Here is a 25,602-nt window from a genome sequence, read left to right on the forward strand (position 1 = left end):
ACTTTGAAGAACCGCTTGTGTGTGCACCACCAGCGAAATCCCCGTGCGCGCGTGCGGTGCCATGTTCTGTCTTCTTCCGTTCCCATTCACGTCATCTACCTCGTTGGCCCACGCATTTCCTCGGCGCATCCGTCGCCTGGTCCAATTGAAAACATCGAAGATTTGATGGGGCAATTCCCTCACAACCACCGTTCGGGTCGGATATGATATCCGGATGGAATCTCTATCCGGACAATCTTTGGGAGGCGTCGCGAGCCAGATCTCGAATTCGCTGGCCGGGCCACCAGGCCCCACATGAGCTGCAATAGCTTCGACGAGACGGAGCTGCTCGTGGCGTGGATCTGTGAGCGCATCCGGCTGCCGGGCTACGCGCCAACTAAGTGGTCGCCGGCCGACTCGGCGATCGTCAAGGAGTTTGCCGAGAGTCCCAACGTGCCCGCGCTCTTCGTGTCGACGCAGCCGCCCACCGGCGGCCTCCGCGTGAGCACCGTCGCGCCGCGCGACGCCAGCTCCATCTTTTACTTTGTCAAGAACGGCCAAGTCGCAGTAAAAGCGGCGACCGCCGGCAGCAGCCTCCAGTTCGGCTCGATTTCGGGCGAAGGCATTGCGTCATTGCTGCAGCTCATGAACACATTCTACCTCCAGCGACTGCAGCACGAGAAGAACTGGCCCGAGTCTGTGCAGAAGGAGTTCACTGCGCAGTTCTACCGCTTCATGTCGAGCTTGACCGAGACCGTATCTCGGGGCCTCGGCAAGACGGTGCTGTACCTTCCGCCGATCGCGACCGAGAAGATGAACCACAAGGACAAAGACCTCGTGCAGCAGCTCGAGTCGACCGTCATCCACTGGACGCGGCAGATCAAGGAGGTTGTCAACAACCAAGACAACGCCCACGATGCGGAAGGCGCGGGGCCGCTCGAAGAGATCAAGTTCTGGGAGCACCGCACCGAGGACCTCTCGGGCATCACCGAGCAGCTCAACCGTCCGGGCGTGAAAGACATCGTCGACATTCTCAGTTTAGCGAAATCGTCGTACTTGCAGCCGTTTGAAACCCTCAGTCAGATCATCAAGCAAGGGTCGTTCGAGGCCAACGACAACCTTCGGTTCCTCAAGAAGCTCTGTCCGATCTGCGAGCAGATGGCGAAAGCGACGCCGAGCGAGATCCCGGCGCTCTTGCCCAAGCTCCTGACGTCCATCCGGCTCATTTGGATGTACTCGCGCTACTACAACACGGAAGACCGCATCACGTCGCTCCTCCGCAAGGTCTCGAACGAGATCATCGCGCTCTCGGCCAAGACGATCTCGCTACGCGACATCTTTGACGGCGACGTCGTCCGCAGCATCCGCAACCTCGAGGAAACCATCGCATGCGGTGTCGCGTGGAAGACGATTTACGCCAACGTCACCAGCGCCGTCCAGCGCGAGGGCGCGCTCAAGTGGCACTTCGATGACACGAGCATTTTCGCGCAGGTCGACGCGTTCGTGCAGCGCTGCCGCGAGCTCCTCGAAGTCTGCGAGGGCCAGATCCAGTTTGCGCGCAAAGGCGGCGGCTCCACGAGCCTGCCATGCTTTGGCGGCAACCGCGGACTCGAGATCGTCAAGTCGCTCATGGGCATCGAGACGCAGTTTGAAGGGCACATCGACCGCCTGCGCAAGCTCGACTACGACATCCTCGACGTCAAGATCACGTTCTGGCACAGCGACTTCAACGCGTTCAAGAATGGCGTCAAAGACTTGGAGGCCATGACGCAGAATGTTGTCAACGCCGCCTTCGACTCGGTGTCCACCATTGCGGCCGGCTGCGATCTCTTGCAGGCCTTCCAGACCATCTCCAAGCGCGAAGCCATTCGGCGCTGCCTTGAGAAACGCACGATCGACGTGTATGCCATGTACAAGGCGCAGATCTCGACCGTTCGGAGTCTCTTTGAGAAGAACAAGGGCGCACCCCCGCTCTCGGCCACGGAGCCGCAGTACGCGGGCGCGGCGCTCTGGGCGCGCGGCCTCCTCCTCAAGTGCAAGGAAGATCTCATGCGACTCTCGCAGCTCACGAGCCTGCCCTCCGGCGCGATCGAATTCGAGGAAGCCACGTCGCACTTTGACGGTCTCAAGGCCGTGCTGAACGACTACATTCAGAAAAAGTACCACGACTGGATCGACGAGCTCAACGAGCTGGGGCAAGCAAATCTCAACGCGCGGCTCGAGAACCCCCTCATGACCAAAGTCGGCGCGGAGATGCTCGCGTCCACAGCGACCTTGCCCGCGGCCAACGCCAGCACCAACGCCAATGCACTGCCCGCCTCCGGCGACGCGCCGGTCGAGAAGCTCATCGGCCGATCCAAGAAAGGGTTTCTGCACTGCAATTTTGACCGCCCGCTCCTCCAGCTCTTCGCCGAGGTGCACTATTGGCTCTACTTTAACGGCGAGGTCCAGATCCCGTACATCGCGCACGACATTTGCAACCAAAAGGAGCAGCTGCGGGTGCTGCGCGAACACGTCGTGCTCGTCATCCGCGACTACAACCGCATTTTGCACGAGCTCTCGTCGACCGAGCGCCGGCTCTTCGACGACATCATCCGGAAGCTCGACCGGCGCATCCAGCCCGGGCTCCAAAAGCTCACGTGGCAAAGCAAGGGCATCGTCGACTGGTATGTGGCCGACTGCCGGAAGCACTGCGACACGACGTTCCGCATCGTTCGCGAGTTTCAGGACAATAAGGAGCTGATTGCGAGCAACTGCAAGATGATAGCGGGGCTCATGCACATTGCGATCGAGCGCAACTCGGTCTACGACGACGGTGTCTTTGAAGTCAAGCAAGCGAGCCATCGAAAAGAGATTGAGAAGAAGCTACGGGACGCGTACGAGAGCATCCGCAGCACGATGGGGGCCATGTACACGCACTTTGCAAGCGGCCCGCCAGACGTCCAGCGCGAGTGGGCGCGGTTTGTCGAGCGCGCGGACAAGAGCCTCGAGGACGCGCTTCGGCAGAGTGTGAAAAAGTCGCTGCAAGAGCTCAGCAAGGCCATCAACGGTGACGCCAAGACGGACCCGCACCCGCTCTTCCGCGTGCACGTGGTCCTCGAGGACGGCCGCGTCGAGTTCCACCCGCTCATGGCCAACCTCACGCAGATGGTCAACACGGTCGCCAAGGAGATCTTCAACGTCATCTCGGTCGTGCCGCGGCTCACGTCGCTGCTGACCAGCACGACAGAGCCGCATGTTATCGACGCGCCGGGCGTCGAAGCCACGTTTTACCAGTCGATCTTCCAGGACGAAGAAATCCTCAAGGTTCTCGTGCACATCATGAACGGCATGTCGGCGAGCGCGACGGAGCTGCAAAAGTACCTCGGGTACTGGGACAAGTACAAGCTCTTGTGGAACCAAGACAAGCAAGCGTTCATTCGGCGCTACGCCAAGGCCAACCGCCCGCTCTCGCAGTTCCGCGTCGATATTGAACGGTATCGGGAGCAGCAAGTCTCGATCACAAACGAAGACCTCACCAACACGATCAATTTCGTGCAAATTGACACCAACTTGCTCAAAGCGAGCCTCGTCGACCATACGGTGCAGTGGATCGGCAAGCTCACGGGCCTCCTCAACCAAACCGCGGCCGACGAGCTGCGCGCGCTCAACCTGATGATCAAGGAGAACACGAAGAAGCTGCTCATCAAGCCAAGCAACCTCGACCACCTCGGACAGAGCATTACGCTGCTGCAGGAAATCAAGGACTCGGCGCCGAGCGTCGAGGCGCAGTTCGAGCCGCTGCAACAAAAGTACGACCTCTTGGCCGAGTTTGACGTGCAAATTTCCGACGACGAGGCGCGGGACCTCGCGGGCTTGCGGCCGCAGTGGGAAGCGTACGAGCTCATGATGGTGGAGGCGAACGCGATGCTGCAAAAGTGCAAGATGAGCATGAAGCAGTCGCTCCAGGACACGGTCGCGGAGCTGAGCCACCACATGATCGAGCTCCGCAACGAAGCGGTGGCGTCGCTGCCCTACTCGGACGTCGACACGACGTCGGCCTCTGCGCATGGAACGCTGCTTGCGTTTGAAGCCAAGATGGAGGCGACGCGCGCGCGCCAGGCAGCGCTCAAGAAGGGCCTCGACATCTTCGGTATCGAAGAGTCGCCGAACGAGGACTTTGTTCGAACTGAGAAGGAGTTGGAGCTGCTGCAGACGATCTGGGCCATCTACGACGAGTGGGACGGCGTCTGGTCGAGCTGGAAGCACAACGTGTTCACGTCCTTGGACGTCGAGCGCATGGAGATGACGGCGGCGCAGTTCTTCAAGAAGATCTCCAAGGCCGGCAAAGACATGAAGGAGTGGGCGGTCTGGGCGTCCATGAAGGAGAAAATCGACCAGTTCCGCGCGACCTTGCCGCTGATCCAGGACCTCAAGAACGAAGCGCTCCGGCCGCGCCACTGGGCGATGCTCAAGGAGGAAATGGAAAAGTTCTTTGACGCGACGGCCCAAGACTTTACACTCGAGAAGGTCTTCTCGCTCGGCTTCCACTTGCACGCCGAGTACATCTCGAGCATGTCCTCGAACGCGTCCAAGGAGCTCTCGATCGAGCAGGCGCTCGATGGGATTGCCGAGCGCTGGAACGGCATCGACCTCGACCTCGTCGAGTACAAGTCGGTGTACTTTAAAGTGCGGTCGGCCGAAGACCTCTTTACCTCGCTCGAAGATGACCAGGTGCAGCTCTCGACGATGAAGGCGTCGCCGTTCTTCGAGGCGTTCAAAGCCAAGATCTTGTACTGGGAGGCATCGCTCTCGCACGTCTCCGAGGTCGTCGAGACGCTTCTCGGGGTCCAGCGCTGCTGGATCTACCTCGAGTCGATCTTCATGGCGAGCGAAGACATTCGGAAGCAGCTGCCGCTCGAGTCGGCGCTCTTTGATGACGTCAACCAGGGCTACATCCGCGTGACGACGTCGATGGCGTCGGCCAAGAACGCTCTCAAAGGCACTCATCTCCCCAACACGCTCGAGACGCTCGTCGACATGCAGGCCAAATTGGATCAGATCCAGAAATGTCTCGACCAGTACCTCGAGACGAAGCGCATGCTCTTCCCGCGCTTCTACTTTCTCTCGAACGACGATTTGCTCGAGATCCTCGGGCACCAAAAGGACCCGGATCAAGTCCAGAAGCACATCAAAAAGTGCTTTGAAGCCATCAAGTCGCTCTTCCTCCTGCACCCTGGCACGCGCGGCAACCTCACCTTCGAAGCGGCCGGCATGAACGCGCCGGACGGAGAGCAAGTGTTGTACCTCAACAACGTGGTTGTAGCCGGCGCTGTCGAAATGTGGCTTTTACGCGTCGAAGCAGCCATGGTCGCGTCGCTCCAGAAGCTCTTTGCCGCCTGCCTCGTCGGGTACCGCGGCAAGAAGGACAAGTGGATCAAAGAGTTTCCAGGGCAGCTCCTCATCACGTGCGGCCAGACGGCGTGGACAAACGAGTGCATCAAAGCCCTCAACGACGTGTCCAAAGGCGACAAGAAGGCGCTAAAAACCCTCAAGAAGAAATGGATTTCGTACCTGAACAAACTCGCCGACATGGTCCGCGGCCAGCTCTCGTCGATCGACCGCAAGAAGCTGGTCGCGCTCATCACAATTGAGATTCACTCGCGCGACGTGATCGACCGCCTCGTCAAGCAAGCGTGCAAGTCGACCAACGACTTCGAGTGGCTCATGCAACTGCGCTTCTACTTCAACAAGGACCTCGGCGACCACGGAATCTGCGAAGTCAAACAAACGGTCACGTGTCTTCAGTACAGCTACGAGTACCAGGGCAACAACGGCCGCCTTGTGATCACGCCCCTCACGGACCGCTGCGTGCTTACCATGACGACGGCGCTGCATCTCAACCGCGGCGGCAATCCGCTGGGCCCTGCCGGCACGGGCAAGACCGAGACCGTCAAGGATCTCGGGAAGAACCTCGCCAAGTACGTCATCGTCTTCAACTGTTCGGACGGTCTCGACTACAAGTCGGTCGGGCGCATGTTTGCCGGCCTTGTGCAGTCAGGCGGCTGGGGCTGCTTCGATGAGTTCAACCGCATTGAGATCGAAGTGCTCTCGGTCGTTGCGCAGCAAGTGCTCACAATCATGCAAGCGCTGACGATGAAGTCCAAGGAGTTCGTCTTCCTCGGCACCATGATCCAGTGCAACCACAACATGGGCATCTTCATCACGATGAACCCGGGGTACGCCGGGCGCACGGAGCTGCCCGACAACCTCAAGGCACTGATGCGTCCGTGCGCCATGATGGTGCCAGACCTCGCCTTGATTGCCGAGGTGATGCTGCAAGCAGAGGGCTTTCGCGACGCCAAGGTGCTCGCCAAGAAGACGACGACGTTGTACGGCCTCATGATCCAGCAGCTGAGCAAGCAAGACCACTACGACTTTGGGCTTCGCAGTCTCAAAGCCGTGCTCAACATGGCCGGCGCGCTCAAGCGAGAGGACCCCAACATGCAGGAAGAGCACATCCTCCTGCGTGCGCTGCGAGACATGAATGCGCCCAAGTTTGTACGCGAAGACGCCGCGCTCTTCAAGCTCCTCCTCGGCGACCTCTTTCCGTCGATCGAGCTGCCGATACCGGATTATGGCGCGCTGCAGAACGCGATTCAGCGCGAGCTCGTGAGCCAGGGCCTCCAGTTGCACCCGAACATTCTCTTCAAGACAATCCAAATGTACGAGAGCCAAGCGACGCGCCACTGCAACATGATTGTGGGCCAGACCATGGCCGGCAAGTCGACGGTGTGGAAAACCCTCCAGATGGCCAAAACGCTTTTGGCGAAAGAGGGCGTGAGTGGGTACACCCCCGTGCGCGTCCAGGTGCTCAATCCCAAGTCGATTTCGCTCAACGAGATCTACGGCGTGTACGACCTCGCGACCTTTGAGTGGATCGACGGCATCCTCAGCGCCATCTTCCGCACGCTCGCGAGCGACGAAAAGCAAGATGAGAAGTGGATCATGCTCGACGGGCCGGTCGACACGCTGTGGATCGAGTCGATGAACTCGGTCATGGACGACAATAAAGTGCTCACGCTCATCAACGGCGACCGCATCGGCATGAGTCCGTCCATGGCGCTTCTCTTCGAAGTCCAAGACCTCTCAGTCGCCTCGCCCGCGACCGTCTCCCGCGCCGGCATGGTGTACATGGACGTCGAAGACCTCGGGTGGCGTCCGTACGTGCAGACGTGGCTGGACACGAGCATCGTCGACGCCGACGAGCGCGAGCTCCTCAAGGCACTCTTTGAAAAGTACGTGGTCAAACTGCTCGCGTTTCGCCGGACCGACGTCACGGAGCTCATTCCGGTGGCGGAATTTAACGGTGTCAAGAGCTTCTGCAACCTCTACAAGGTGCTCGCGACGCCCGAGAACGGCGTCGAGAAGAGCTCCGAGGTCTTTGGCGCCATGGTCGAAAAATGGTTCCTCTTCTGTCTCGTCTGGTCCGTCCTCGGCGCCGCCAACGACGACGGCCGCGCCCGCTTTGACGCGTGCCTCCGTGAGATCGACACGGTGTTTCCACCGGTGAAGACCATCTACGAGTTCTACGTCGACCCGAAGGCGCACGACCTCAAGCTCTGGGACGAGAAGCTGCCCGCCAACTACCGCGTGCTCCCCAACACGCCATTCCACAAGATCATTGTGCCGACCATCGATACGCTTCGGTATGGATTTCTGCTGCAGACGATGGTGCTCGGCGGCCTCAATGCGCTCCTCGTCGGCGACACGGGCGTGGGCAAGACGACCATCATCGAGCGCGAGCTCGAGAATCTCTCCGACGCGACGTATGCGCGCCTCGTGATGAACTTTAGCTCGGCCACGTCGTCATCGACGACCCAGGACGTGATTGAAGCCGTCATGGAGAAGCGCAGCATGAACCGGTTCGGCCCCGTCGGCGGCAAGAAGCTGGTGACGTTCGTCGACGACCTCAACATGCCAACCAAAGACGACGTTCGTCGACGACCTCAACATGCCAACCAAAGACGACTTTGGGTCCCAGCCCCCGCTCGAACTACTGCGGCAGTGGGTCGACTACGGCTGCTGGTACGACCGGAAGAAGCAGACGCTGCGGTACTTCGTGGACATGCAGCTCGTGGCCGCCATGGGACCACCCGGCGGCGGTCGGTCCGTGATCTCGTCGCGCTTCCAGAGTCGCTTCAACCTCGTCAACATGACGTTTCCCGAGAACACGCAATTGCGCAAGATCTTCGAGACGATGCTCGTGCCCAAGCTGAGCGAGTTCGACGACGAGATCAAACCCCTCGGCGCGCCGCTCGTCACGGCCACGATCGTGCTCTACCAGACCGTCGAAGCGAACTTTCTGCCGACGCCTGCCAACTGCCACTACCTCTTCAACCTCCGCGACATGGCCAAGGTCGTCCAGGGCCTTTTGACCGCCGAGAAGCTGCTCATTTCGGGTCGCGACGGCATGCTCCGGCTCTGGATCCACGAGGCCCTTCGCGTCTTTAGTGACCGGTTGACGTCCGCCACGGACCGCGCGCTCTTCAAGGTACAATCGTCTCGAGTTCGCGTCTCTATAACCTTGTCTAGACCAAACTGGACGAGATCCTCGCGGCGACGTTCCAGACCGAGTGGAACCGGCTTCTCAACACGCACGTTGAAGTGCTCAAGGAGAGCGGGCCGCTCTTCAGCGGTATTTTGACACCGTCCGAAGACGACGCGCCCGTCAAGTACGACGAAGTCGACGACATCAAAGGCCTCAAGCATTTCGTGGAAGATCAGCTCGACAACTACAACGTCGAGCCGGGTCTCGTGCCAATGGACCTCGTGCTCTTTGGTGACGCGCTCATGCATCTGCTGCGCATTTACCGGCAGCTGACGACGCCGCGCGGCAACCTCCTGCTCGTCGGCGTCGGTGGCAGCGGTCGGCAGAGTCTGACGCGCCTCGCAGCGTTCATTGCGAGCTGCGACCTCTTCCAGATCGAAGTGACCAAGAACTACCGCCCGATGGACTTTCACGAAGACATGAAGAAGCTGTACCACAACACGGGCGTCCTGAACAAGAAGACGACGTTCCTCTTCAGCGACACGCAGATCAAAAGCGAGTCGTTCGTCGAGGACATCAACAACATTCTGAGTTCCGGCGAGGTATCCCGTGTTCAAATCTGGTTGATAGCGCTGAGTTGTACACTAGATTCCAGGCCTCTTTGAGAAGGACGAGCAGAGTACCATCATCGACAGCGTCCGGCTCCGAGCGCGCGCGCAAGGCGTCAAGGAGACGAAGGAAGGCCTCTGGGGCTTCTTCATCGGCGAAGTGCGGCGCAACTTGCACGTTGTCTTGGCGCTGAGTCCGATCGGGAAAGGCTTCCGCAACCGCGTGCGGCAGTTCCCGTCGCTTGTCAACAACACGACGATCGACTGGTTCGACGAGTGGCCCATCGACGCGCTCCAAGAGGTCGGTATGAAGTTTCTGGACGAGAAGCGCATTGCGGCCGAGGCCCAGCGGCCCAAGATCGCCGCCGTCTTCGCCGTTGTCCACAGCTCGGTCGTGCTTGCGTCGGCGCAGATGCTCGCGTCCATGAAGCGCCACAACTACGTCACGCCGACCAACTACCTCGCACTCGTCAAGGGCTACGTCGTATGTCCTTCGACCCTTTGTACTTGAGTTGGCGAAGTAGGAATTCTGTAGGAATGTCTGCTTGAGAAGAGCTCGGCGATCGTCGACTCGCGCGACAAGCTCAAGAACGGCCTGGCCAAACTCGAAGAGAGCCGGACGCAGGTCGAAGAAATGTCCAAGCAGCTCGAAGAGCGCAAGGTTGTCGTCGCGCAGAAGAACAAGGACTGCAGCGACCTCCTCGTCATCATCGTCTCGGAACGGCGCGTCGCCGACGAGCAGCGCAAGCAGGTCGAGGCCGAGTCCGAGCGCATCTACAAGGAGGAGGTCGAGACTAAGAAGATCGCCGACGACGCCCAGAAAGACCTCGACGAAGCGCTGCCGGCGCTCGCCAAGGCCATGGCCGAGGTCGACCTCCTCGACAAGAAGGCGATCGCCGAAGTCAAGGTCTACTCCCAGCCGCCGGAAGCCGTCTCGCTCGTCATGTGCGCGGTCATGGTGCTCTTTGGGCTCACGCCGACGTGGGCCGTCGCCAAAGTGAAAATGAACGACGTCAACTTTCTCCAGCAAATCAAAACCTTCGACAAGGACTCGATCCGCGACAAGACGATCGCGGCGCTCAAAAGTACACGTCCAAGGACATGTTCAAGGCCGACATTGTGCGCAAGGTCTCGGGCGCCGCCGGTGCGCTCTGCTCGTGGGTGCTCGCGATGGAAGTCTACTCGACCGTCTTTCGGCTCGTCGCGCCCAAGCGCGAAGTGCTCAAAAAGTCGCAGCAAGCGCTCGAGTCCAAGCAAAAGGACCTCCAGCGGGCCAAAGGCAAGCTCCAAGAGGTCACCGAGAAGGTCGAGTCGCTCAAAAAGCAGTACGACGACAGCGTCAGCGAGAAGAACGCGCTGCGGGAGGAGGCCGAAGTGCTCGAACTCAAGCTCTCGCGCGCGACGCAGCTCGTTTCGGGTCTCTCGGGCGAGCGCGAGCGCTGGCAAGTGAGCATTGCGACCAAAGAAGGCTCGCTCCTCAACGTCGTCGGCGATGCACTCGTCGCCGCGGCCTTCCTCTCGTACGCAGGTCCGTTCGACACTGCATTTCGCGCGTCGCTCGTGGATACGTGGTCCAACCGGGTCGTGCAGCAAGGGCTGCCGCTCTCGCCGTCGTTTCAGTTCACCGACTTCCTCGCCGACCCGACCGACGTCCGCCACTGGAACGCGCACGGGCTTCCCCGCGACAACCTGTCGACCGAGAACGGCGTCGTGACGACGCGCGGGAAGCGCTGGCCGCTCATGATCGACCCGCAAGGCCAAGGCAACAAGTGGATCAAGTCGCTCGAGGGCGCCAAACTCGACGTGGTCGACCCGATGATGAAGGACTTTCTCCGCAAGCTCGAGAACGCGATTCGGTTTGGCACGGCCGTGCTCATGCAGGACGTCCAGGAAGAGCTCGACCCGAGTCTCGAGCCGGTTTTGACCAAGAGCATCGTCAAGGTCGGCAACCGCGACATCCTCCGCATCGGCGACAAGGAGCTCGACTACAACCACGACTTTCGGTTTTACCTCACGACGAAGCTGCACAACCCCCACTATACCCCTGAAGTCTCGACCAAGACGACGATCGTGAATTTCGTCGTCAAGGAGCAAGGCCTCGAGGCCCAGCTCCTCGGCACGGTGGTGCAGATGGAAGAGCCCGCGCTCGAAGAGCAGAAATCCGAACTCGTCATCAAGGTCGCGGCCGCCAAGCGCAAGCTTGTCGACTTGGAGAATGAGATTTTGCGCCTCCTCTCGGCCGCAAAGGGCTCGCTCCTTGACGACGAGTCGCTCGTCAACACGCTCAATGCGTCCAAGACGACGTCGGAAGAAGTGAGCTCGCAGCTCGTCGTGAGCGAAGAGACCGAGCGCAAGATCGACGCGGCGCGCATGGGCTACGTCGCCGTCGCTGTCCGCTCGTCGACGCTCTACTTTGTGCTCAACGACATGACCAAGGTGGACCCGATGTACCAGTTCTCGCTCGACTCGTACGTTGACTTGTTCAAAGAGTCGATCGCGAAGAGCCGGTCGGCGCGCCAGACGCTCACGCTGACCGACGACCTCAGCGAGCGCATCAGTGCCATCAACGAGTACCACACGTACGCCGTTTACGCCTACGCCTGCCGCGGTCTCTTTGAGCGGCATAAACTGCTCTTCTCGTTCCAAATGTGCATTCGTGTGCTCCAGAGCCTCAAGAAGGTGCCGCAAGACGAGTACGAGTTCCTCCTCAAAGGCGGGAGCGTGCTCGGCCACGACGAGCGCGTCGCCAACCCGGTCGCGGATTTCTGTCCCGAGAGCACGTGGAATGCCGTCGTGGACCTCAACCGCCTGCCCCGTTTCCAAGGCCTCGTGTCCTCCTTTGAGCAAACGGGCAAGGGGTGGAAGCAGTGGTTCCAGAGCAGCGCGCCCGAGATCGAGCAGCTGCCGGGCGACTGGGAAGGCAAGTGCAACGAGCTCCAGCGCATGCTGCTTCTCCGCGTGCTCCGGTCGGACCGCGTGACGATCCAAGCCTCGAAGTTCGTGGCCACGAACCTCGGCGCGCAGTTTGTGGACCCGCCGCCCTTCGACCTCCGCGCCATATACGACAACTCGACATACAAGACGCCGCTCATTTTTGTGCTTTCGCCCGGCGTCGACCCGACCAACAACCTCATGGCGCTGGCCGAGTCGCTCAATAAGAAGGTCGAGAACTGCGCCCTCGGGCAGGGCCAGAGCGGCTTTGCCGAGGCGATGCTCGCGCGCGGGCTCGAGGGCGGCCACTGGGTCTTCTTGGCCAACTGCCATCTCATGCTGAGCTGGGCGCCGACGCTCGAGAAGCTCATCGACAACTACTGCGCCAACCCGAGTGTGAACCCCAACTTCCGGCTCTGGCTCACGAGCGACCCGAATCCCAAGTTTCCCATCGCGATCCTCCAGCGCGGGATCAAGATGACGACCGAGCCGCCGCGGGGCATCCGTGCCAACTTGCTAAGGCTCTACAACACGATGACCCCGGAGCGGTTCGGGCGCTGCAAGCAGACGAAGAAGTACAAGCGGCTCCTCTTCTGTCTCTGCTGGTTCCACGCGCTCCTCCTCGAGCGGCGCAAGTTCAACAACCTCGGCTGGAACATCCCGTATGACTTCAACGAGAGCGACTTTGCTATTAGCGAAGACGTGCTCGCGATCTATTTAGATGAGTACGACGAGACGCCATGGGAGGCGCTCAAGTACCTCATCGCGCAGGCCAACTATGGCGGGCGCGTCACCGACGACTGGGACCGCCGCTTGATGCTCGTCTATGTGGGTCAGTTTTTCTGCGAGGACATTTTGGAGCTCGAGATGGCGCCGCTCTCCGAGTCGCCCGAGTACTACGTGCCGGACGACGGCGACCTCGCAACGTACGGCGACTACATCCGCAACCTCCCGCTCGAGGACCCGCCCCTCGCCTTTGGCCAGCACCCGAACGCGCAGATTGCATCCCAGATCGACAATGGCCGGGAGCTCCTTAGTACGATCCTGAGCTTGCAGGCCATGGGCGGCGGCGACGGCGGCAAAGGCACCGACGAAAAGATCCTCAGCGTCCTCCAGAACCTCAAGGAGAAGGTGCCCGACCCGTTCGACCTCGCGACGGTCAAGCTCAACCTCTCGGCGCGCAGCGACCCGGACGCGCTCAAGACCGTGCTCGTGCAGGAGCTCGAGCGCTACAACAAGCTTCTGAGCACGATCAAGTCGTCGCTAATTGCGCTGGAGAAGGGACTCCAAGGCCTCGTCGTCATCACGCCCGAACTCGAAGGCGTCTCGCAGGCGCTCTTGTTGGGCGCGGTCCCCAAGGCCTGGAGCTTCTGCTACCCGTCACTCAAGCCGCTTGGCGCGTGGACGACCGAGCTCGAGCAGCGCGTGGCCCAGATGCGGCATTGGGCCAACACGGCGATGCCCGTCGTCTTTTGGCTCGCGGGCTTTACGTACCCGACGGGCTTTCTCACGGCGCTGCTGCAGACCGCGGCGCGCAAGAACGGGGTCTCGATCGACTCGCTCAACTGGGAGTTCCTCATCGTCAACCAGCACGAAGACTCGATCGCATCGAGTCCCAAGGACGGCGCGTACGTCAAAGGGCTCTTCCTCGAGGGCGCGCGCTGGGACTTTGAGCACGACTGCTTGACCGAGCCGAACCCGATGGAGCTCTACTGCGTCATGCCCATGATCCATTTTCGACCGGTCGAAAACAAAAAGAAGGCGGCCAAGGGCACGTACAGCTGCCCGCTCTACATGTACCCGATCCGCACCGGTACGCGCGAGCGGCCGTCCTTCATGATCGCCGTCGACCTCAAGTGCGGCGCCCAGCGGTCGCCCGACGTGTGGACCAAGCGAGGCACGGCGCTCCTCCTCTCGCTGAGTACGTAGCGTTAACGTTTAGAGTAATCCACCCTTTGTACAAATCCACTTGCGAGGCAAAGGACTGTGTTGTTGAAGGAGGGGCTTAAGCCGTGCGGACGATGATGTGCACGCCGCTGTCGGTATCGACGATACCGCTGATCTCGCCGACTTGAAGGCCAAAGCTAAGCAGAGTAGATGAGACCTCTGGCGCCCAAGGTGCTCGTACGCAGCATCCTCGAACGGCTTTTGCATCATGCCACGGCCAAACGGGCCGAGATCGCCGCCACGCGTACCGCTGCTGCAGTCGCTGAACTGGATCGCAAGGTCTTCGAAGCGAGCCGCGCCCGACGTGATCTTGTTGCGCAGGTCTACGAGGGACCTTGCTAGGCGAGGGCCATGCGGCTGCGCTCGTACCAGTGAGGATCGCAATGGCCTCTTCCTTGGAGCGCGTGATGTTGGGCGAGAGGCGCGAGGCTACCGCCCATCATGAGCCTCCACATACAGCGTCTACCTCGCCCCGTAGGGCTCCATGCTACCGACGTACCCGGGCGACGCGAGCCGCTGTGCTTGATGAGGAGGTGCGAGGCGCGGACTTGGGACATGGTCGATGAATGCGAACTGACGTGCTGTGCAAAATAATACGCTTGCCTCATACAAACATTGGGTCATAAAACAAGGGACGATTTTGACTCCTGATTCGCCAACGACTCTTGCTTTATAGCCAATCGAAGTATGTACCATGCATGTACAGCCTTGGATTCGCCAATAAGCTACATATTTCCAGCCAATGGCCTTCCTGCATCCATTCCAGAGATCCCATGCTTCGCTGCCTCCGGCTTCCGCGGGCGGTCGGCGCCGCCACCCGACGCCTGCGCTTCTCGACCAAGGACGATGCACCCAAGCCCATACCCACGACCGACGACGAGTGGAAGGCGAAGCTGACGCCGTGGGAATACCGCGTCTTGCGGCAGAAGGGCACGGAGCCACCGGGCAGCGGGCCCTTGAACAAGCACTTTGAGAAAGGAACGTACGTGTGCGCCGGCTGCCACACGCCCTTGTACTCGTCGGCGCACAAGTTTGACTCGGGCTGCGGGTGGCCTGCGTTCTACGATGCGCTGCCCAGTGCCATCTCGTGGGTGCCCGACAGCGACGGCCAGCGAACCGAGATCGTCTGCGCTGTGTGCCACGGCCACATGGGTCATGTCTTTGAGAACGAAGGCTTCCCTACGCCGACGAACCACCGCCACTGCGTCAATAGCATCTCGATCAAGTTCAAGGCGGACGAGACGTGAAGCTACTAAGGTTCACGAGCGCACTAAGACTTAACGAGTGCTTGCATCACGTTCTGCCGCGTTGGCTTTGCGCTGGACTCTAAATTTAGATCCATGAGCCTCGACGAGGACGGCTGCGGCATCCTGCGGTACGAGGCTCGCACTCTACCTTGTTGACGCTGCTGCAGATATGGATCCGGCTCGGTCCTCGCCGTCATTAGCCGCGTGGACGGTGCCAAGTACGGGCAGTTTTACGACGGTGCGTTGAATCATGTCCTGTACCCACCACTCCAAATTCGGTCGACAGACACGCGGCTGGACGGACAGCCGACGCAGCTCCTCGTCGGCTTCAGCTTTGGCGGCAACGGCTTTGCCAACTACCGCTCAGGCCAGCAGCGCTTCGTAGCCACCGACGCGGACGTGCTTGTTGCTGGTGAGGACGGCGAAATCTTACAGGTACCAACGCACTTGCTTCCTGCTAAGCGATTCACGTTGCAGTACTATCGCTGGGATCCGACCTCGGTGACGACGCTGCTACCACGCCCCATCGATCTGCAGCTCAACTCGGTCTTGGCGCTCCAGTGCTCGAGCCAAGCAGCGATACAGCTCACCGTCAAGCACCACAGCGTTCTTGTACGCATGCGTCGCATCGTATTTCCGTTGAAAAGAATTTGGTTGCAGGTTTTCGAGCTCGGACGACCCGTGCGGGAATCGTACCTCAACAAGGTGCATCGTGTTGGCTTTGCGTCATCGCTGCAATTCGCCCTGCGCAGATCCAGCGCCGGCGGGTCGACGGGTCCCTCGAGCTGGCCATCCCGCGGCCGTCGCTCGTCGATCGCCAAGATCGCCAGGTGCCACCTTGAGGAGGCAATGTCTCTCGTATCACCCGCCGCGCGTAGAACGAGATGCCGATTAAGAAAGCGCAGCGCTACAACTGGCATCTGCCGCGCGTCTCGGCGAGCGGCCGCGAAGTCGACAAGGTGCGCGTCGGGTCGCACCTCCAGCCGCTCGTCGAGACCAACAAGTCGCTGGTGCTGCGGCTGAGAGCGTACGAGCCGCGATGCATGCGAATCTACTTGGACACTGCACCGTAGCTACACGACAGCGATCGGGCACAACGTAAACGACCAAGTCGAGGCCCAGCGCAGCATTCCTTGCCACAGCTTCTTCTCGCCGATCAAGCGCCAGCAGAGCTACATCCCGTCGGCCAAGGTTCGTCGTTGCCTGGCGCCAGTAGCATACTAGGATCGGTGGGTAGATCGCCAAACCCAAGGCCATCATCAAGACCCTTCCGCGTCTCCACCCGCGGTTCTTAGACCACATGGTCGCGCACATGAAGAGCAACCAGGTACATACAACGCCTTGACACCACCGACACAGTTGAATAGCTCCTCGTTGTCGTCTGCTCGAATCTCTCGACGTCCGACTGCGTCCAGGCCGAGCGCATGCTGGCGACGATCGAGGTCGAGTGGGCGACCGACGACACCGTGTACGACGATCGCATCGGCCGAATCGGTGCACCAAGAAGCAACGCGTCGTGTAGGCGGCCCGTCGACGACGACACGCCGCCGCTTCCCAACCATGGGGCGTACGAAGACCCGGCGCCCGACCGCGCGCTCAGCGCCAAGCGGATCGTGCTCGCCGACTGCTCGACCTCGACGCTTCTGAGCTCGTGCGGCACTCTACTATATGCTGGCAAATTGCTGATGCGATGTGAAGCAGGCGCCACAACTTTCGCGTCTACCCCATGTTCCTCATGTACTATGGCGGCCAGCTCGGATTCTGCGCCAACACGTTCAACGGCTTTGGCAGATCCGCCAACGACTTTGCCGCGCAGGTACATGTCTATATGGAGCAGCGTGGGAAGCGTTGTCGTTAGGTCAAGACGACGCTTCGCAGCTGTCAGCGCAACCAGTTCCTCGCCGCCAACTTTCGGTTTCCGTCCATGGACGACCCGATCGTGTCATAGTATACTTGTATCCAAGATTTATCCTCTTATCTTATGCGCTTATTTCGCAGTGTACGACGAGAGCACGGACGAGAGAATGGCTTGGACGTCCGCGGTCGAGCTGTTCGTTCCGGCCTTGGTGGACTTTTTGGACTTGCCGAGCTCGCCGAGGACGGCGTCGTTGAGCTGCGTCTTTTGCTCGGCGATGTTGTAGATGGCTTGGTCGACCGTGTCGCTCGCGACGAGCTTGTAGATCGTGACGGGCTTGGTCTGCCCGATGCGGTGGCAGCGGTCGCAGGCTTGCGCGTCGATCGTCGGGTTGAAGTCCAAGTCGTGCAGAATCACCGTGTCTGCCGCCGTGAGGTTGATGCCGAGACCGCCCGCTCGCGTCGAGAGTAGAAAGACAAAGATCGACGTGTCTTCGTTGAACTGATCGATGAGCGCTTGGCGATCCGAGACGGTCGTCGAGCCGTCGAGGCGGATAAACTTGTAGCCCAAGTGCTCCATGAGCACCTCCATAAGGTCGAGGAGCTTGGTCCACTGCGAAAAGATCAGCACGCGGTGCCCATCCGTCTGCAGAGTCGGCAAGAGCGACCTCAAAAGTCGAATTTGACCGACTTGAGGATCACGTCCATCGGCAGCTGAAGCGCTCGAAGCTCCGAACTGATGTCGCCGTACTGCACGCACAGCTCGTGCAGGTCAAAGTCCGAGTACGACTCGATCTCCTTGTCGACCATGGCGCGCGTACACTGGTCCCCAAAGGCGCCAAGCTTGTAGAGGTGTCGGCCGAGCGTCTCCATCTTGACGTCGCAGCGGAAGTGGTGCCGCAGCATGATCGAGTGGTTCGCAGCCTTTCGCAGCTGCGTAAAGATCGCCGTGTCCGACTGCCCCGCGAAAATGTTGCTGTCGAGGTTGAGGAGGTCGCGCATCTCACGGGTGACGCCCGTCGGTGCCTTCGTCGTCTTGCTGGCTGCCTTCTTGTCCTTGGCAGCTTGCTTCGTTGCAACGGCCGCCGCCACGAGCGCGTCGTAGATCGCCCGCTGGTCGTCCGGCAGCGTGAGCATGCTCGTCTTCTCGTCCTTTGGTCCCATCTGCGTGAGCACGTACTTCTTCATACGGCGGAGAATGAAGGGCGCGAGAATGCGGCGGATCTTGGCGCACGTCGTGCTCTGCTGGTCGGCCGCAAAGAAGTCCGTGATCTGCTCCGACCCGTGGTTGAAGATCTTGGGCATGAGGAAGCTCAGGAGCGAGAGCAGCTCGCTCAGGTTGTTCTGGATCGGCGTCCCCGACAGCACGAGGCGGTGGCGCGCCCGGACAGCCGCAATGCGTTTGAAGCGCGACGTGTTGGCGTTCTTGATCGAGTGGCCTTCGTCCAGCACGACGTACCCGAACGAGAACTTGCGGAAGAAGGCGCGGTCGTCTGCGCACGCGTCGCGCTCAAAGTACGAGTAGGTTGTGAGGAGCACGTCAAACTCGGCTCGTGCGTCTTGCATCGCCATACGGTCGTCCTTGTCGCCATAGTACGTGAGGACGCGGAGCGTGGGCGCAAACTTTTCAAACTCGCGGACCCAGTTGCTCAAGGTCGACGCGGGCACGATCACAAAGTGGGGCGCTTGGGTTTTGCTGCAGAGGAGCGCGAGGAACGCGATCGTCTGGACCGTCTTCCCGAGACCCATCTCGTCCGCCAAGACGGCCGACATCTTGTGCGTGTGCAAAAGGTACATCCAGTTGACACCGACGATCTGGTACGGCTTGAGAACGAGCGACGGGCTGAGCCCCGGGATGTCCGACGTCTGGACAAACTGCTTGTTGTCGTCGACGGCCACGAGCGCGGTCTCTTGGTCGTTGGCAGCGTCGGGCGATGACGACCACTGCGACACGGACGCCCGCAGCGTCTCTGCAAGCTCTTCGCATGTCTTCAAGATGGCGCCGACCTCGTCCTTCTGCGATTGCTTCGTCGATGGTCGCCGACCGTGGTCGGATTCGTCGAGACCATCCGATTCGCCAGACGCGCTGTCCTCGTTCTCGTCTTCTTCTTCTTCTTCCGACGACGCGACTCGTTTCCGCGCTTGCCGCGTCTTGGCCACGGGCTTCTTGAACGACTCGAGCTTCTTCGCCGTCCACTGGTCCGTCGCATCCTTCCGTTTCCGCGGCGCCGTGATCCACCCATTGCTGTCGCCGCTCGTCTCACCAGGCGTAAAGGTCGACCGCCCGTACTTGGCCATCCACGATGTCGCTGGTACCGTTGGCTTGGCTTTGGTCTCGATCACGTACACATCATCGTCGTCGTCGTCGTCAATCGACTCGACACCATCGTCGTCTTGGGTTGCTTTTGGCGACGACTCCTCGGTTGTACTGTCTTCGGGCGCCGGCTCCTCGTCGTCCGTGTCGACGACCACCATGTTGCGGCGCGGAGCCTTCTTCGGCGCGATGTAGTCGTCATTCTCGCTGCTTTCGGCGTCCTCGAGCACAGTGCGTCGGACTTTGGCCGGCGGCTCGGACTTGGCCGGCGCCGACCGCTTCTTCGTGAGGTCCACCGTGGTGCAAGCTTCGAGCGACGACGGCGTGTCGACCACGACGTACTTCTGAAGCGATCCGTTGGCGTTGAACGCGTCTTTGACACCAAGGATCGCTGCGTCGCCCGTCTTGAGCATGAGCTGGCGGTCATTCACCTTGTTGATGATGAGCGACGCCTTGCCGCGGCAGCGCAAGCGGATCGAGCCGTCCTTGAGGAGGCGAACGGTACCACCGCCTCCACATACAGGGATCTACCTCGCAGCGTGAGCATCCATCTTCGTCTCGCGCCGTCGCCGTACCTCCTTGGCGGTCAAGGCCACGACCTTGCCGCCCATAACCTCCTTGATCGCGGCCATTTGGGCTGTGGTGGATTCCCGCCAACCCTACCTTATTAATACCAGCGAATTATTTTAGTGAAACCGAGCATGCAACATTTGTTATTTGTATGCAGCATTGAATTTGATTCTATTGCGTAGTTCGAAGTTAGACCCAAAGTTCGAAGATCCGAGGGCGTTGGCGTCGGCGTTGGCCGCCATCGCCGCCGTATCTTGCGTAGATCCATGCTTGTTCCGACGCCGGTTCTAGCACCCCTGGGCTACATACCTCCGCAAGATACCCCCTAATTAACCCCCATTGATGGAGGGCATGTTGCTCCCGCATTGACAAAAGAACAGAGCGCCTTGGGCCGCGCCATCGAGTGGCAGTCCGCGGACGCGCCGCAAGCCGTTAACGATGGGCAAGCAAGCCACTGCAAGAGAGCATCGTAATACGATCTTCGCGCCAGGTTTCCGATAACACTATATTCCGAAAAGAGAATAGTGTGTAATTAGGCTTGGATCTCGGCGACGGCTGCAACGATGTTCAAGCACTGTACGTGGTCGCTGTCGTCGTGGAGCTCTCATGGCACGTAGCCCACTTCATGGGCCACTCGAGCAACGTCAACTGCTTCCGCTTCGGGCGCAAGTCCGTACGTGGCAGCCTCTGCGCGCGAGACGGCTCACGGCCGCGTCCTAGGGCCAAGTGGCGGTCAGTGGCGGCGACGACACCAACGTCAACGTCTGGCGCATCCGCGAGAGCGAGACCAAGAACATCATGGTACTATCCCGGAAAGGCGAAGCGTAGCTCATGACGCTCTCGTGGGCAGAGCCTCGCCGGCCATTCGAGCCCTGTCGAGTGCGTGACCTTTGATCCGGCCGAGAAGCGCGTCGTCGCCGGGTCGACGTCGGGCGCCATCAAGGCCTACGACATGGAGTCGGCCAAGGTGTTTCGGTCGCTCAAGGGCCACATGTCGTCGTGCACGAGCATCGACTACCATCTTTACGGCGATTACGTCGCGTCCGGCGCGCTCGACACCAACGTCAAGGTCGCCCGAACCTCTTGCAGTCGATTTGCCGTATCTTGGATTGCGTAGATCTGGGATCTCAAGACGAAGAACTGTGTACAGACGTTCAAGGGCCATGCGAGCGACATCACATGTGTGAGCTTCACGCCCGACGGCCGCTGGCTCACGTCTGGCAGTGCCGACGGGACCCTCAAGATCTGGGACCTCACAGCTGGGAAGCTTCTGCGCGAGTTCACTGACCACGGTGGCGCCATCACGTGCCTTGAGTTCAACCCGGAGGAGTACATTCTCGTGTCGGCGTCGCAGGACAGGACCATGCGGTTCTGGGACCTCCAGTCCTTCGAGCTTCTCGGGGTCACGCCGACCGACACGACGCCGGTGGCGGCGATCGCGCACACGATCAGCGAGCCATACAGCGGCAAGTACGCGCTCTGTGTGTCCCAGGATATGGTCAAGGTCTGGTCGTACGACTCATCAGTCTCCGTACGCCGTCCCTCCTCCTCCGCAGCATGGCCTCACGCGTGCCTAGTGCCACGACACGCTGCTCTGGAACAACGCTCGCCAAGGGGTGACCGAGACCCTTGGGGACACACTCGTGACCGACAACCTCCAGCTCTTTGGCGGCTCGTTCGCGAACGCCTTCATCTCTGTCTGGCGCGTCGATCTGACGACGCTCCAGCCATTTGCTCCACCTAAAAAGACGCCGCGTCCGATCACGCCTGCCGCCGTATCTCGCCCCATTACACCCAAAGTCCTCCAGCCGCCACGATCCGCGCCGTCGCAACAACCAGCTTTGCAGCAACCCCCGGCAACACCTCCGCAGCCGGCTCAACCCCCCCGTAGTGTCGTGCATCAGCAACGCCACCCTCCGACGCCCGAGCAGTCACCCCCGGCGTCGCCGCCGCCGAGAGAAAGTACGCCATGTGACTATCTGCAGGGCTCATGTCGTGGTGCAGGCGCCTCGACCGAGATGGGCATGGACACGATCAAGCGATTCGCTGCCGCCGAGCCGCCCGTTTGTACCTTCTGTGTGTTTCTACCATCTCACTTGCGTGGCTGCGTAGGAAGCCTTTAGCTCCGACTACGTCAACGAGCTCAAGGTCGGGATGGAGCTCTCAATTCGAACGTTCAAGAGCCGGCAAAAGGCCCTCGAGCAGTTTATGAGCTACTACTGGGACAAGGGCGACATCCACGGTACCTTCTGACGCACGTTCCGCCTTGCTCATGCGGCGACAGGTGGCTTTCGCTTCATCAGCCAGCTCCCGACGGGGACACGCGAGGCCTTGGCGGTTGACATTCTCGGCAACGTCGAGCTCGCGACCATCGGACTCGACCTCGAGGCGTGCGTGCTGCTGCTTCCGCTTGCAATCGAGCTCGTGGGATCGTTCCCTCCGTACGCTACGGTCGGTGTCGCCGTCGCCAAGGTTCTCGTCTCAGCCTTTGGGCCTCTCGTCAAGGACAACAAGGAAGCGCGCCGGAGCAACCGAGAAGTCAACTTTGCCGGTGAAGAACGGTGCGCTCGATCGATGCAGCTGCAGGTTACGACGTCGTCTACTGCATAGGGCCGCGCGCTGCGACGCCTGCCACGGCTTCTTCGTCGAGCTCCAGAACAAGCTGCCAAGCGTCGCGACGACGGACCCGCGGGCCCTTGCAGAGCTCAAGAGCATTTTAGGGGAGTACGGATGGGGACGGTAGAGCTGCTCGTTTCAATTTAGACTTTCATAATCGAGCGCTGCTCGAGGTGCAAGATGTAGTCGGCAAGGTGGTGCAACTGGCCGAGCTCGATCGCGTTCTCGTCAACATGGCTCGCGAGCGCCTTGGGCATCACGCTGTCGTTCTCGATGCGCCATCCATGCTGCGCGCAGACTAGCCAGAGACGCTGTGATGAGAGGCTGTGAGTGAGAGAGTAGGATGCATACAGGCCAGCGTGGCATCGCGAGAGAGGCCGAGGGCTTGTGCGGTGCTGTCGATGGAAAGCACAGAGTACGCCTGCGCAATCAAGACCGCCGTCGAGTGCTGGATCGATTGCTTGAGCACCGCAGTCACCGGCGCCAAAGCCGGTTCCGTCGTGCTCGCCTCCAAGGCCGCAGCAGCTGCGTGCGCCTGGACAATGTCGCGCGCCCACAGCGCTCGCCCTACGGCCCAAATCTGCTGCAGCCCGTCCGCGCCCTTGTGCGGCAGGCGCTTCCACAGGTGGCGGGCTTCGTCCAAGCGCCGAAGGGCGAGTAGGGCCCCGAGGAACTGCGCGTAGTGCAACGCGGCCATGGGCTCGACGCTGGAGCTCAGGGTCTGGAGCTCGAGCTCTTCGCAGACGTGGACAAGCTCGGGAAGGTGGCGGGGAAGGTCGGTGGCCGCGCAGATGGCGGCGATGCGCGCCTCCAGCGACGAGAGCAAGGTTTCGTCCATCTTCGTTGGGCGTCACAGATAATGCACTGTCCTCTTGTTTGTATGCCCATACAAAAACAACGTGCGGCAAAAGATTTTGAGTTTGATTTTGATTGTGGGTCGTCTACTCGGCGCAGGTCTCACGGAAGCGCTGCATCTCGCGCTCGTTGGCTTCGACCTGCGGCCGTGCTTCCAGCCGCCACTGCCATGACAACAAGATGAGACATTGGCCATGAGACCATGGGATATACCTGCTCAATGTCGTCAAAGGTGTAGAGCTTGGGCGACGGGGCGACGGCTGGCGCTGCGCTCTTGTCGAGGAACCGCGTGACTTTGGCCACGAGCTGGTCCAAGGGCCCGGTCGGCGCCTTGCGCTCGTTCTGCATGAACGCGTGCACAAACTACAATGCAAATGGTCAGGCTATGTAGCCTCGGTTGCGTCGCCACACCTCGGCAAAGGCGTCGGCGTCATGCAGCTCGGTCCCGAGCTCCCGCACGCGCTGGAAGAGCTCTGCGTGCGACGCGACGCCCATGATGTCTTGCTCGCCCAGCTGCAGGACGCAGAGCGCGGCGTCGAAGACGACCTCTTGGCCGTAGAAGAGGAGGAGGTCCCATACGCGCAGTGCCGTCTCGAGGGGCAGCGTGCAGAGGAAGACGCAGAGAAACCACTGGAGAGACACGAGTTCGATGTCGATGCCGTGCGTCTCGAGCATCGCGCTGAGCGCCGGCGCTTGGAGCTTCACGAGCCGCTTGAAGACGATCTGGTCGACTTGGGCGCCGACCATGCTCCGCCTAGCGCGACGTCAACCCGTCGCATGGCAATTCCATTGTCATACGAGTAGTTCTCCCACGGCAGAAACTTGTCCAAGAGCACGGCGAGGAGCCAGAACGCGTCTTCTTCGGGCAGGAAGAGCACGAGGATGCCCACGATAAAGTTCATGGACTGGCAGTACCCGATCTCGCGCCGGTGCATCGCGTACGCCAAAAGCACGTTGGTGAGCTCGACCTTGCCGCGCTCCGCCTACGCAATCATCTTGGCTCGGCGCAGATCTACCGTCTATAGTATACCTGGAAGAACGTGTGCTCGGGGTACGTGCGCCCAACGTCCTTCTCAATGTCGTCGACCGTCTAGACCAGCGGGATGCGCACGGCGCAATCTAGATAGGAATACGCACGCTGCCTCGGTGGTCTTCGCGATGGAGGAGGCCTACATAAATATCCCTGTGAATAAGACCCATACTAAGTTCTAGCAGCACTTTGGTAGTAGTCGAGTGGGAAGCGCGCCTTGTAGGTCGCGACATTCGCCAACAAGAGCCACATGGCGGGGCGATAGGCCGACGGAATGCCGCCAACGACGAGCGGCTAAGACACTCTCTGTAAGTGGATCATGCGATGTGTTGCGGAGGTGGTGAGACCTGGAGGAGCTCGCGGACGTGCGTACTCTCATCCTCGGAGCTCTCGTGCAGCGAGACCTGGAGGCCGTCGAAGCCTCCGTTCTCTTGGAGCAGCTCCAGCCACTGCTTTTCGTGCTTATATCGCTACACGCTCGCTCTAGGACACCATACGACGGAGACGATGCTTACCGCAGGCTTCTCGCGTTGGTGGCGCAACTGCTGTCGGTGCTTCAGAATGTACTTGTCATCCTTTGCAAAGCCATACTCGTCACTGCCGCAAGAAAGTTCATGAGCTGCGACGCTAACGAAAAGCGTGTACCGATTCACGAGCTCCTGGGCTGGATCGTGGTGGAACTGGTCGAGCGAGAGCACGCTCGGGTCAAGGAAACGCAGGACGCGCGGGTGCGCAGCGCTGCGAATCGACCGCATCACCTACCGTAGCCGTGAGCGCCGGCACGCCCATCGCTCGCTCGCGCACATCGGGAAACGAGTCGGCCGTGACATCGACGCCGTTGACAGCGACGAGCACATGGCCGGTCTGGATCGCATGCGCTTGGATCGCGTGGTTTTCGCTTTGGAGGAGGCGACTCGCCTGGCTGCCACGCACGAGGCCCTTCACGAGCGCGTGGTGGCCGTAGAAGCCCGTCTCGAACTGGATGCCAAGCGGTCCGGGCGCGAACTCGACGTCGTAGAGGGCGACGGCGTCGTCCTCGTACTGCTTGCGCTTGACCTGAGCCATGTCGCAGTGCCATGTACGTCACGCTTGCGATGCCATTGGATGAAATGCATGCATTT

General features: G+C 60.5%; 8 protein-coding genes across 8 annotated transcripts; 4 read left to right on the top strand and 4 right to left on the bottom strand.

The window, feature by feature from the left end:
• Window positions 1–294: 294 nt before the first annotated feature.
• Window positions 295–13,977, top strand: SPRG_14273 (hypothetical protein; the record flags this gene model as incomplete). Its single annotated transcript, XM_012353387.1, has 6 exons — window positions 295–7,920; window positions 7,949–8,512; window positions 8,554–9,111; window positions 9,158–9,601; window positions 9,653–10,129; window positions 10,204–13,977. 6 exons carry the CDS (start codon window positions 295–297, stop codon window positions 13,975–13,977), a joined length of 13,443 nt encoding a protein of 4,480 aa, XP_012208777.1.
• Window positions 13,977–14,552, bottom strand: SPRG_14274 (peptidyl-prolyl cis-trans isomerase pin1; the record flags this gene model as incomplete). The annotated part of the gene is made up of 4 exons (XM_012353388.1): window positions 13,977–14,132; window positions 14,177–14,318; window positions 14,365–14,424; window positions 14,495–14,552. 4 exons carry the CDS (start codon window positions 14,550–14,552, stop codon window positions 14,054–14,056), a joined length of 339 nt encoding a protein of 112 aa, XP_012208778.1. The 3' UTR covers window positions 13,977–14,053.
• Window positions 14,553–14,766: 214 nt separating this feature from the next.
• SPRG_14275 (hypothetical protein) lies at window positions 14,767–15,301 on the top strand (the record flags this gene model as incomplete). The annotated part of the gene is made up of 1 exon (XM_012353389.1): window positions 14,767–15,301. A coding segment is annotated over one exon (476 nt), but the record flags the coding sequence as incomplete, so codon positions are not given.
• A 33-nt stretch (window positions 15,302–15,334) lies between these two features.
• On the top strand, window positions 15,335–17,267 carry SPRG_14276 (hypothetical protein; the record flags this gene model as incomplete). Its single annotated transcript, XM_012353390.1, has 13 exons — window positions 15,335–15,370; window positions 15,410–15,480; window positions 15,529–15,677; window positions 15,720–15,854; window positions 15,903–15,947; window positions 15,995–16,072; window positions 16,121–16,269; window positions 16,316–16,433; window positions 16,480–16,569; window positions 16,610–16,710; window positions 16,765–16,893; window positions 16,944–17,058; window positions 17,101–17,267. Coding segments are annotated over 13 exons (1,306 nt in total), but the record flags the coding sequence as incomplete, so codon positions are not given.
• SPRG_14277 (hypothetical protein) lies at window positions 17,175–20,042 on the bottom strand (the record flags this gene model as incomplete). The annotated part of the gene is made up of 2 exons (XM_012353391.1): window positions 17,175–19,937; window positions 19,986–20,042. 2 exons carry the CDS (start codon window positions 20,040–20,042, stop codon window positions 17,766–17,768), a joined length of 2,229 nt encoding a protein of 742 aa, XP_012208781.1. The 3' UTR covers window positions 17,175–17,765.
• A 464-nt stretch (window positions 20,043–20,506) lies between these two features.
• SPRG_14278 (hypothetical protein) lies at window positions 20,507–22,723 on the top strand (the record flags this gene model as incomplete). The annotated part of the gene is made up of 10 exons (XM_012353392.1): window positions 20,507–20,556; window positions 20,598–20,653; window positions 20,701–20,781; window positions 20,831–21,049; window positions 21,098–21,511; window positions 21,558–21,942; window positions 21,985–22,043; window positions 22,093–22,222; window positions 22,265–22,541; window positions 22,591–22,723. The coding sequence occupies exons 1-10, from the start codon at window positions 20,544–20,546 to the stop codon at window positions 22,721–22,723; spliced, it is 1,767 nt and encodes a 588-aa protein (XP_012208782.1). The 5' UTR covers window positions 20,507–20,543.
• On the bottom strand, window positions 22,712–23,460 carry SPRG_14279 (hypothetical protein). The gene is made up of 2 exons (XM_012353393.1): window positions 22,948–23,460; window positions 22,712–22,894 (listed from the first exon to the last, which is right to left on the bottom strand). The coding sequence occupies exons 1-2, from the start codon at window positions 23,432–23,434 to the stop codon at window positions 22,740–22,742; spliced, it is 642 nt and encodes a 213-aa protein (XP_012208783.1). The 5' UTR covers window positions 23,435–23,460; the 3' UTR covers window positions 22,712–22,739.
• Window positions 23,461–23,502: 42 nt separating this feature from the next.
• SPRG_21394 (hypothetical protein) lies at window positions 23,503–25,546 on the bottom strand (the record flags this gene model as incomplete). The annotated part of the gene is made up of 10 exons (XM_012353403.1): window positions 23,503–23,615; window positions 23,665–23,814; window positions 23,863–24,205; window positions 24,250–24,434; window positions 24,482–24,541; window positions 24,589–24,620; window positions 24,670–24,775; window positions 24,829–24,951; window positions 24,997–25,239; window positions 25,286–25,546. 10 exons carry the CDS (start codon window positions 25,544–25,546, stop codon window positions 23,538–23,540), a joined length of 1,581 nt encoding a protein of 526 aa, XP_012208793.1. The 3' UTR covers window positions 23,503–23,537.
• Window positions 25,547–25,602: the final 56 nt, after the last annotated feature.

This window comes from Saprolegnia parasitica, assembly GCF_000151545.1.
Source record: "Saprolegnia parasitica CBS 223.65 unplaced genomic scaffold supercont2.122, whole genome shotgun sequence".
Classification (NCBI taxonomy): domain Eukaryota; phylum Oomycota; class Saprolegniomycetes; order Saprolegniales; family Saprolegniaceae; genus Saprolegnia; species Saprolegnia parasitica.

Bases quoted from the DNA above. Each gene is read 5' to 3' on its own strand.
- SPRG_14279 (XM_012353393.1), bottom strand. From the start codon at position 23,434: ATGGACGAAACCTTGCTCTCGTCGCTGGAGGCGCGCATCGCCGCCATC. The intron at 22,895-22,947 runs GTATGCATCCTA...GTCTCTGGCTAG, and splicing joins TCGCGATGCCACGCTGGCCT to TCTGCGCGCAGCATGGATGG.